Consider the following 11,274-nt stretch of genomic DNA (forward strand, 5'->3'; position numbering starts at 1 on the left):
TTCAACTATTACTCTACAATGAATTATTTAAAATCTAAAGCCAAATAACTATATATCATGGCACCTGCTAATGAAAAAAAAAAGTTTGTTGATGGTGAAAAGGTTTTGTGCTATCATGGTCCATTACTCTATGAAGCTAAGATAGTAAAAACAAGAACAAAAGATCGTGTTACAAAATATCTTGTTCATTATGCTGGTTGGAATGTTAAATGGGATGAATGGGCCGCTGAGAGTCGTGTTATGAAATACAATGAAGAAGGATTAAAAAAGCAAAAAGAACTCAAGCATCATCATAGGTTTGAAATATTTTAACTGTGTGTACATTAAATACAATTCATGCTATTTTTAATGCATCATTTTAAAGGCTTTACAATTCTCTGTCAACAGTATGGTTGTCTATGTAAAGATTTTAGAGAGAGCCTTTTTTTAATTTTGTGTATGTAGTGACCTCATGTCCATGAATTAAATATTTTTGCATAAAACATTCAATTATTTTAACCATTTTCCTCATTGTCAAATTTTTAGCGTCATTCAACAGAAGTAAATAAATTTTTCAAATTTCTTATAACAATAAAAATTTAATTTCTCTATTAATTAACGTTCTATCTTTTTAGTAATGCCAAGAAGGGCAGGAGTAAAAGCGCAAAAGATGAAAAAAAAGATGAAGGCTCAACACAATCCAAAAAGCGTAAAGGCAGAGGGGCTAATGCAGAATCTGAGCCATCATATGTGCAAAAGCTAGATGTTAAAGTTATTGTTCCACAAGATTTACGCCGATATCTTTTAGATGATTGTGATTTTGTTACCCGTCAAAGACAATTAGTTCCTTTACCCAAACCACCAGGTTTTTCAGTAAAAGATATAACAGAAAAGTATTTGAAATTTAAATTGGAAAAAAATAATGATGTAAAAAATCACAGTTCATTAGTTGAAGTCTGCAATGGGCTATGTGAGTACTTTGATGTTATGCTAGGCTCTCAACTCCTTTATAAATTTGAAAGAACACAATACAGTGATTTATTAAAGGATTACCCAAATAAGCCTCTCTGTGAGTTATATGGTTGTGAGCATTTGTTACGACTATGTATAATGTTAGGTAATGTGCTATCATATAGCTGTCTTGATGAAAGTAGTATGGAATTTGTTGTACTACATATACACGAGTTTCTAGATTTTATGATGAAGAATTCTGAAGACTTTTTTGTTGCTGAGTATGAAAACTCTACTCCAGATTATCAACGGCGATGTGCTTTCTAAATTTAAATTATAATCTTTTATAGCTTTATTTATTGATATTTCAACTTTTTATTCTTATATTCTTAAAAGTTTAAATGTAATGTAAAGAGGTTCTTTATTTTCTTAGTACCTGAAAATATCTGTATTTATTAGGAAATAAAGATGTAAAAACATTACAGGTAAATTCTACTGCTAATATGATTCTACAGGAAAATATATTAATTTTTATTAGTATTTGTGTATAAAAGCTAATACAAAGGTCAAAAAAAGTTCTTTTTTTTTTTACTCTTTTTAATAGTGCTTAAGAACAAGTAATAAAAAAGAAATTTATCTGTTTTATCTGATTGATTTATTGCATTGTGTTATTAGCTTTTATTAAAAGATTAAGATTGTATATTAGCTTTGATTTTACAATTGTAATCATTTTTCTAAAATGTTAAAAAGAGGAACAAAAATTGTGTTTTACATAATTGTGTGCATTTGTTTTCTTAGTTTAAATAAATTGCTATAATTTAGCAATTATGTCTTCTTTACAACGTGAAGTTTTAAAAAAAATGCTTCCACCTTTGCCAAACCAATTATCTACTGACAGATCAAGTGGGCAGAAATCTCGTTTTTCTGGCTTGTATGTAGTTTGTTTTTTATAGATATCTATTTAAAAAGTTCATTAATTTTTTTTTGCTCAAAAAAGTTTATTTTAAAGAAACAAAATAACTTTCATTCAAAGATTACAAGCTATCATTTTATAGCTATCAAGCTATCATATTGTCAAAGATTACAAGCTATTATTATTTCCCTGCACAACTCTTGTTCTTAGTCTTTTTGTTTGGCAACAAACAGACTCTACAATTGAAGTTCAATTAAGAAATCTTCATCTTTTAGTGATCATTTCATCAAGCTACTTTTCAAGAACTTCGAAAGATTGAAAATGATGCTCAGAAAGCCTTTTAGCATTTTTTACCTAAACAAATGATGTTCAGAGGCTACAATCTCTTGTGAATATTTTAGGACAAAAAAAAAAGCCAAGAGAAGTTGAGTAATGTCAAAAGACTTTACTCAACTTCTCTTGGTTTCAGCTTTCAACGTCTCTTGGTTTTAAGAGTCACCCATTTTTCTTGCTTTGAAATCAATCTCTTTTAAATGAATCCCTTTTAAATGAATTACTGGGGCAATAATTTTTCTGCAAAAATTTGAAGGTTTGAGATGGCTTTTCATTCAATCTCATTTCCATTTCTTCATCCTCAAACCCTTTTCAACTTTCTGAATATTGTTTGTTATTGTATCAATGTCTCTATTTTTGAAGCATAAGAACCTATCTTTTGGTTTTGGATAGAGCATACTTACCTTAAAGTTCTCTTAAGCAGTTTAAAATGAAACAAAATAAAGACATTTGACATTTTTGATTGACATTTGCTTGACATTTTCAATGAATTAAAAAATCTTTCAGCCAAGAAACACTAGATATAAAAGAGAAATCTTTCATGTCTTAGCAGTAATTAAAAAATGTGTTAAAATAGTAACATTTACATGAATTTATTAAAAGAAACTGGTTTTAAAACTCCCAATAATAAAAATCGAAGAATGCATTTCATTCAGAGAATCAGCGTAGATTATCTAATTAATGTACTTGGCTTATTTACATGTACTAAGTTGTTTTTTTTTTTATTTTAATTTAGAATTCCAAAGCGGAAAAATAAGGACTACACAGAACTATCATGGACAGAGTTTTTTGATGAACACAAAGTAGTGAATGTCAGGGAAAATGTAATTATTTTCTAAGTAGTTCTTGTTTTTTTCTTACAATTTCTTAAAACTTTTATTCAGAGAAAAAGCTTCACTTACTATATTTTAGCATTTTAGTGTGTATTTGCGAGGATGCACTGGCCCACTGCTGCTTCTTCTTCATGGTGGTGGACATTCTGCACTTTCATGGGCTTTATTTACAGTAAGTGGATTACTTATTGATGACTAGAAGATAAGTATCTAAAGCTTTTTTCTAATTGTCTAAAATACATTTCAATATTTTATTTTGATTTAGTTTTTTTTTAATTTTGATAAAAATGGACAACAACACTAAATTTCTCGTATGTTTATGATGATTTAGTTGTTTATTTGTAGGTTACTTTTGGTGTAGGTTTAATTATTTCATTTAATTATTTATGTGTAATTAAGGTAAATTGAGTATTTGTAATTAAAGTACCCTAAAATCATTTAGCAATGTACAGTTTTTGCTAAAAACTGGAAAAGTCTGTATTATTATGTTTAGAAGCATGTTCATTCAATATGTGAGTGCCAAATTATGGCTATTGATTTTAGAGGTCATGGTAAGAAATAGATTGCTTATTTTTAAGTATTACATGAGAGGTTTAACAGTGTTCAATTAACCTCATATCTTATACCTCATGTTTCTCATGTTTACAATTTTAAAGTAAGTTTATGAATTACCATAAATTGAGGTGGCTCCAATAATAAAATCCCCGAAATGTCATTAATTGCACCACTTAAAATGTCTAAATTTGTCACTAAAACTCATTGTAATAAAAGGGCAACACCCAAACTAACCTTCTGAAATATTTTTTTATAAAATTATTTTTAAAAATTACCCCAGACTGTTGACAAAGTTATCTCTTGGAGGGTTGTCCAAGCTTGAGCTTTTTACAATAACTTCTTACTTTTTTGACAAAACTTGTCAAAAACAAAAATTCTGGGTCTGCCAATATTTTAGTACTGACTGAATACATTTAGCATCAGCACATTTGTACTTTATGTTATACAATACAGAATTAACCTCCCTATGATAAAAATTTAGTTTAAAAAAAAATATTTTCAATGAGTTATTGGTCAAAACTTAAAATATACTGCCCATGGACAAAGTTTCCACCATTGGACGTACTCGCCTCATTTTACTCACAATATTAACAACTGCAAAAAGGAAACTTGAGATAAGTTAACAACAATCTACCTTTTTGAGATTGTTAAGCTTTTCTAAGCTATTAAAAGACAAAGAAAATAAGCACTTACTCCAGTTTTTTTTTTTTTTTTTTGTGGATTGTTTTTTAGGTTCTACCTTTACAAGTGATGATTTAAATATGGCCGCTGAGGTTCTTGCTCAGTAAGTTTATCTTTTTGCTAAAAGGGCTTTGGATCTTGTAAGTCTATAGATATCCGATAGTATTGCTTAAAAGTAGAAGTTTAAAAATACTCATCCTTATATTTTCAATTAGCTGTTGTTTAGGAGTTTTTTTTAAATTCTTCTGTTTGATCTTAAATGATAATAATTTTTATTAATTTAGAGATGTTGCTGATATTGTTATTGCATTTTACAAAGAGATACCTTCAATTGTTCTGCTTGGTCATAGGTAATGAATGTTCTAAGAAGTTTGAAAAAAAACCTTTTAAAGAAAAGTTGACATGGTCTAATCTCTGAAAACAAAGTAATAAAATAAAGTTGTTTTATAAAAACCTCTTAAAGTAAAAAGAAACTTCAAAAAGATCATCCAGATATTTTTTTGTTCAATTTAGATAGTGATTTGTTTGAATAAAATATCACAAGTTATTTGCTGTAAAACATTTCTGTTATGTTCAAATAAACAGTGTGAAATTATGCTAGTTCAGCTGAAATCTGATTTGTCAATAGTTAGCTAGGTGTATACCAATGCTGATATTTGGTCTATTTGTAACAACTACTTAGATATGGCAGTTTATGTAAAAATAAATTTGCTTTGAATTTCAGCAGTACTGGCCTTTCACGAGTTTCTTGGTTGTTGCACATAGCTGTGTTGATCAAAAACACAGTGTTTTGACTTGAACACAGATCACTGCCACAACATATATGACTAGTTAGAAATAAAACTTTGGAAGAGCAGTTAGAGAGTTTTTAAAAATTTGATAAGTAAATTTAATAATTAATATTTTGATAAATGAATTAAGTTTTTATGCTTTTGCTATTGATAATACTGACATCAGGTTTAAGTGTAAAATATCTGCAGGTTGCAAGTGGTACACCATAGTATATTCCCACACTATAAAGTACTTAACTTATGTTTACCACCAAGAAAATGATAATCAATTAAATTAATAATTCATGATATTTTACTTTTATTCATGATAAGTACTTTTACTGGCTCACAGCTATAAATAATTTCAACATTTTGCTGCATAAACTAATAATAATTTTTAATTAAAAAAAAGAAAAGTTGCAAATGCTGCAACTACAATATAATTTGAAAAATTAAAATGAATAAAAACATGCTGACAACATATATCACCATAACATCATTTGTACCCATAACAATGTTAATTTTAGGCATTTATACTTACCCTCTCGCATTTTTTTCAGAATCTTTTTTTTTGTGTGTGAAAGAAATGATGTATAATCAAATCAAATAAAGAAGTTCTATGCAGTACAAGTATCTATGAAGTAAAGAGCTCAATGCAGTATATAAAAGAATCAGCGTCAAAATAAAGTGATTCTTTCTTAGCAAAGTCCTAGATTCTTTTCTATTAAAGACTAGCTTCTGGATTGGTAAATAACTCTTCAAAATAAGATTTAAAAAAGTCTTTGATAATATTGCAGCTCAATATTCTTGTGTTAGTATTTTTTATATGATTAATGATAAGTTACTTTTATTACATGTACTTTTATTACATGTACCAAATTCAAAGTGATTGTGCTTTTTTGCTAAGTCATGTGAAAAAGTATCTTGTAGCTGGATCTAGTCTCTCTAGATCCAGATGCAAGATACTTTTTCAGCAATATAAATGTATTTTATTTGGGTCAGGGGTTAATATATTTGTTTGGGTCAGGGGTTAATATATTTGTTTGGGTCAGGGGGTTGATATATTTGTTTGGGTCAGGGGGTTGATATATTTGTTTGGGTCAGGGGGTTGATATATTTGAAAACTATCCTAGTACTCCTTTTTTTTGTTTTGGTAAAAAATTCCTATAAAAAAATCAAGTTTTAAAAATTTTATTAATCTCCATCAATAAAATTTTTTTTTTTTCCTTTGAGAAATTCTTTTCTAAATATACATATGTAACTTGGTTAAAAATAAGCTTTTATGACCTTGATACAGTTATAAGTTTAGAGAGCTTGTATATATCAACAGTCACTATATTAATTGTTTGTTGAAGGTATATTAAACATTTATATATTAAATATTTATTGAATAATAATTTTATATTAATTGATTGTTCAAGTAGTAAACTAAAGAATATTTCCAAAAGGAATTTTTCTTTCCTAAAAAAAACTTTCAGATTTACTTTATAAGAAAAAACCTTGAAACTAGTTTTTAAAAATACTTTCCAAAGGTAAGTTTGATTTTGAGATTTTATTTGCAGCATGGGTGGAGCAATAGCAGTTCATGTTGCAGTTAAAGAGCTCATACCACTTGTTGGTTTAGCTGTTATTGACGTCGTTGAAGGTAATAGATTTATTTTCTTAATTTTTCAAATTTACTTTTTTAGCTGGGTGAAGTTCAAAGGTGTTTTTTTTTTTTAAAAAAAAACAAACTTAGAAATGATAATTTTTATCTTTTCCTTTTTTTTTTTTAAATAAATTTTTAAAAAATTTAAAAAACCTTCTTAGGTGCAACCAAAAAATAGTTTACCAACTACAATTAATTTATTTACCAACTAAATCATTGAATATCTTAATTTTTTAAAGATTTTTTTATATTTATGTTTTTTTAGGGACAGCTCTTGATGCTCTTTCTTCAATGCAGAGTTTTCTGCGAAGCCGCCCTCAAACATTTAAATCTATTCAACAAGCTATTGAATGGAGGTTTCTGTTCAATACTTTCCTTATTATTATTATTATTATTATTATTATTATTATTATTATTATTATTATTATTATTATTATTATTATTATTATTATTATTATTATTATTATTATTATTATTATTAATTATTATTATTATTATTATTATTATTATTATTATTATTATTATTATTATTATTATTATTATTATTATTATTATTTTTATTTTACATTTTGAACTGCTTATCCTAATTTAAAGTTTGAGATCTGGTACCCTACGAAATATTGAGTCAGCAAGAGTTTCCATGCCTGGACAAATCAAACAGTAAGTTTTTGTCTACAAATCTAAACTTTTTCTAAATAATGGCTGATATTAAGATATCAACTATTTTTTCTAAACAATGATTGACACTAAGATATAAAATATTTTTAGAAGGGAAGCAGTTAGTTCTTTTGAGGGTTCTTCTCTCTCTGGCACAATAGCTGAGGCTGAAGAAGAAGAACCAAGCAGTGAGCTTCATGAAGAAACAAAAGAGGTAATGCTTTTAGATTTTAAAGCTTCTACTAAACACAATCAGGGAGCTAAATGATAACAATGCTTTTGGTGTAATTTTCAGACTCATGTTTATGAGTGGAGAATAGATCTCAAGCAGACAGAACCATTTTGGAAAGGTACAGAAATGTATATAAAATTTTAATAATCTGTTTAACTAACGGCTATGTTATCTAATCTAGTTTTTATCTATTTAATGGTTTTTTTTAATAAGGTTGGTTTGAGAATATGTCTTCATTGTTTTTGTCTTGTTCAACACCAAAGCTGCTTATATTAGCTGGTATGTTGTTTTTTTCAAAAATTTCCAAAGATAAGTTTATTTTAATTTTGTTCTTGCTTTAGTAAATTTTGAGTTGTTACACAATCAGTAGTCAAAGACACAAGTCTTTGATCAATCAATAAATCATTTATCAATTTAATCACTTTAACAACTTTAGGTATCGATCGCCTTGATAAAGCACTCACAATCGGACAGATGCAAGGTTTACAAATACTCTTTTAACCCTTTTGGAAAAATTACAATACCAAAGTATTAAAGTATTTATATAAATTTAGGCAAATTCCAAATGCAAGTGTTAGCGAAATGTGGCCATATGGTTCATGAAGATGCTCCTGATAAAGTAAATGCTGCTTTTAGTTGATTGCACTTTTAAAAAAATATAAAAGTTTTGTTTCTATTTGTGTTTCTTTTTTGCAGGTTGCAGAGATTATTGCTGGTTTTTTAGTTCGTCAGCAACTCACTTCAATGAAAGGATCGTTCCCTAGGTTTATTTTCAAATTATTAGTTTCTATCATTTTAAATTGCACTTCAGTTAAAATAATCATCAAAACAATTTAGGTTAGATAAAATATGAAGAAAACCCATTTCATCTGTTAAATGGTAATCGCCAACTAACTGAAAAATACAGTATTGAAATGAGAGTCCAGTGATGAAAATGAAAGTTGAGAAGTTCTATCACAAAGATGTTAGTAATATATTATGGTATGCAAACTTTTAACTTGGGGTAATATAGAAAAAGGTTTAAACAACAAATGTACAATTAAGTTTAACTAACAAAAACTTAATTAGCAAAAACATTTTATTTGCCTCTTATGGAAAAATTATTTCCAGCTGCAGAAGAAAAATGCTGAGCAGTATTTAAATTGTAGATTTATAGTTAACAAAGGTTTACATTCCAGATAAAATGTTGAATAGATCAAACATGCTTTAATTTTTTTATTGTTACATTCTCCATGTCATAAAGAGCTCTCAATAACAATTTTACGGTTTGTCAGAATAAAAAACTGGTTAATAAATGAGTTTGCACAAATTTTTTATTTGGTTAAAACCTGAAGCAATATATTTTCATTACATACTGACATATTTATTATGAATGGGAGAAGGGAATTCCACAATTTTTTTTATTAAATGTGATCCAATTGAGTAATTGCAGCCCTTGATAAAATGTACATAAAATCTTAAAGTTACAGTTTTTTTTTATCCATTTGGAAGCCTTTCTTAATGCTTTAAATGATTTAGACTTTAAGCTTAAAATGAATTATGCTTTTTACTTTAGTAATTACAAGTTATATTAACAATAGTTAGGGAGAGAGAAGCACATTCCTATAATTTTTATTAAATGAGGTATAATTTAAGTACTGTAATATTTGAAGTTTTTATTTCACTTTTTTCATTGAATGTTGCTTGGGACATTATAATTTGGAGCTTGTTACTCAGATGCAGGCAATTCTCCAAGCATAGAGCATGGAGAGTTAATTTAAGAGTGGAAAACTTTTATATTGGAGGAGTTTTTAACTCCTCCAATATAAAAGTTTTCTACTCGTTCATCTATTAAAATATAACCTGTAGAATGACCTGTTGAATAAAAAAAATGATGGTTTTTTTACAAAACCTCAATATATCCCAAGTTTAAATATCACTTGAAATTGGACAGGTCAGAAAAAAAATCTCTTCTGACAGTCTGCAGAGGTTTTTTAAATGTACACCAAATGTCCAGTGCTTCCATTATGTTTTAAAGGTAGCAGTCCAGGATTAGAACTAGATTGTCTTATGAATTGTATCTTACTGAGATCTTACTGCCCTTAAAGAATCTTGATAAGATTTTTAAAGATAACTTTTTCTCTTTAAGTACCAATGATAAATTGAAAAAACCTTGTCAAATTTAAAAAAAAAAAGTTTGTGTGCTAGAAAAAGAAGATTTTAAAAAAAGAGATTGGACATTGACAGATTGACTTACAGAAAAAGAATATATTATTAAATTATCTAAATGTGTTTATGATTCCTTAAGAAAGGAATGGTCTCTCTCCAACCAGTTCATGAATTTTCCCTTAAGTCTGATTCAGGTTTTTGTTGGGCTGTCTCCATCTCTACCCAAAGTAAGAGCACTCAGAAAATACTTCATACTATTCAATTAAAACAAATGCTTTTCAAATCTTTATTGTCTGCGTTAGTAACTTGGTGATCATATTTCTTATAATTGTTTAAATCATGCCAGAGCTGTAGGTCATTGTAGGAAGTATTGGTGCCAATAACTGTATTCAGCCACTACTCTATATTGAACATAAAGACTGATTAATAACTTCAGTCTATCAACAATGTGTTGTGGACAGTCTGAGCACTGCTAACATCTTTGTTGAACATAAACTTGATGGCATTAATGTTTCAGAACTGTAAACATCCCCCCTTTATTTCAAGATTGTTGTGTTTCTTTGCATGCTGAATGCTTATTACAGCAGGAAACAAAATACTGTCAAAAGGATAATACAAATTAGGTTAATTTTAATTTAAAGTGTTATTAGACAGCTACAACAAAAGTATAATAAACTAACTTGGATTTACAGGTCAATAAATTATCAGAATCAATATAATTTGGCAATAACAATTGTTATACTGTTTATTTTAAAAATCTTATCCAAAGTTTTTTTTTAATCTTTGAATTTCATTACTTAACAATTTTCTCAAATCAGTAAAAAGAATTTAAGTTGTTAAAAAGTACATAAATATTATATTTAGAATTAACTTTCAAATCAAATTTTTTTTTTTTTTAACTTTGTCCTAAGAATGTTTGTAAAAATAACATTAAACCATAATTAGAGTTCTTATATCTTTTAGGCACATGCCAGAATGTTAAAAGCAGCTAAACCATTACCACTTGAATTTTGGTAAAGCTTTTTAAAATTGTGAATTCAGCAATCAATTGATATTAAAAAAGCACTGCATGGTGGTTTTGGTGATATTTGATTAAAGCTTTTGAGAAAAGTTATTCAACATGCCATGTTGAAAATGCTTGAAGACAATGAAGTCCTTTTGAGAAACTGTTTGTGACCATTAAGTAATTATTGTTCGCTATTTTGAAAACACAAGTAAATTTTATATTTCTAAATTTGTTTTCTTTTGTAGAGTATTTTAATTTAACATTTCCATCTATAAAAGTCGGAGATAAATCTTAAATATATAAATTTAACATTATCTCCAATAACTTTATGGTATGAAGACCACAGGAGAAGAGCCACAGTTGTCCACTTTTTCTATTTTTAAGAAAAATAGAATTTTGTGTTTAAAGATTTCAGTAGTCTTTAATGTTAAACATTTTTTAACACCTCGATAACGTACCTGGTAACGGGGGTTATTTACCTGATAATACCTGATAATAGTGGTTATTTTTTCTTTGGATATTGTCAGAATTAATATGAAAACTTGTGAAATTTTTTTAATTTTCAACA

General features: G+C 27.6%; 2 protein-coding genes across 4 annotated transcripts; both read left to right on the forward strand.

Moving 5' to 3' along the window:
* Positions 1 to 1,257, forward strand: LOC145194612 (mortality factor 4-like protein 1). The gene is made up of 2 exons (XM_080072283.2): positions 1 to 296; positions 615 to 1,257. Exons 1-2 carry the CDS (start codon positions 58 to 60, stop codon positions 1,255 to 1,257), a joined length of 882 nt encoding a protein of 293 aa, XP_079928409.2. The 5' UTR covers positions 1 to 57.
* Positions 1,216 to 10,934, forward strand: LOC145183040 (protein phosphatase methylesterase 1-like). 3 transcript variants are annotated; one of them, XM_090077070.1, is made up of 17 exons: positions 1,216 to 1,415; positions 1,753 to 1,861; positions 2,913 to 3,000; positions 3,089 to 3,181; positions 3,503 to 3,560; positions 4,297 to 4,348; positions 4,530 to 4,595; positions 6,578 to 6,660; positions 6,929 to 7,019; positions 7,258 to 7,323; positions 7,432 to 7,534; positions 7,616 to 7,670; positions 7,766 to 7,831; positions 7,989 to 8,033; positions 8,107 to 8,171; positions 8,249 to 8,316; positions 10,664 to 10,934. In XM_090077070.1, exons 2-17 carry the CDS (start codon positions 1,758 to 1,760, stop codon positions 10,680 to 10,682), a joined length of 1,122 nt encoding a protein of 373 aa, XP_089933196.1. In that variant the 5' UTR covers positions 1,216 to 1,415; positions 1,753 to 1,757; the 3' UTR covers positions 10,683 to 10,934. The 3 variants fall into 3 exon arrangements, 2 of the variants coding, with proteins under 2 accessions (XP_089933196.1, XP_089933195.1); XR_016449415.1 differs by lacking the exon at positions 1,216 to 1,415 and adding an exon at positions 8,390 to 8,516 and having other exon boundaries at positions 1,632 to 1,861; positions 10,664 to 10,735; XM_090077069.1 differs by lacking the exon at positions 1,216 to 1,415 and having other exon boundaries at positions 1,632 to 1,861.
* Positions 10,935 to 11,274: the final 340 nt, after the last annotated feature.

This window comes from Hydra viridissima, unplaced genomic scaffold, assembly GCF_058129835.1.
Source record: "Hydra viridissima isolate aposymbiotic clone 2 unplaced genomic scaffold, HvirCarnegie_v1 scaffold_2, whole genome shotgun sequence".
In the NCBI taxonomy this organism is placed as follows: Eukaryota; Metazoa; Cnidaria; class Hydrozoa; order Anthoathecata; family Hydridae; genus Hydra; species Hydra viridissima.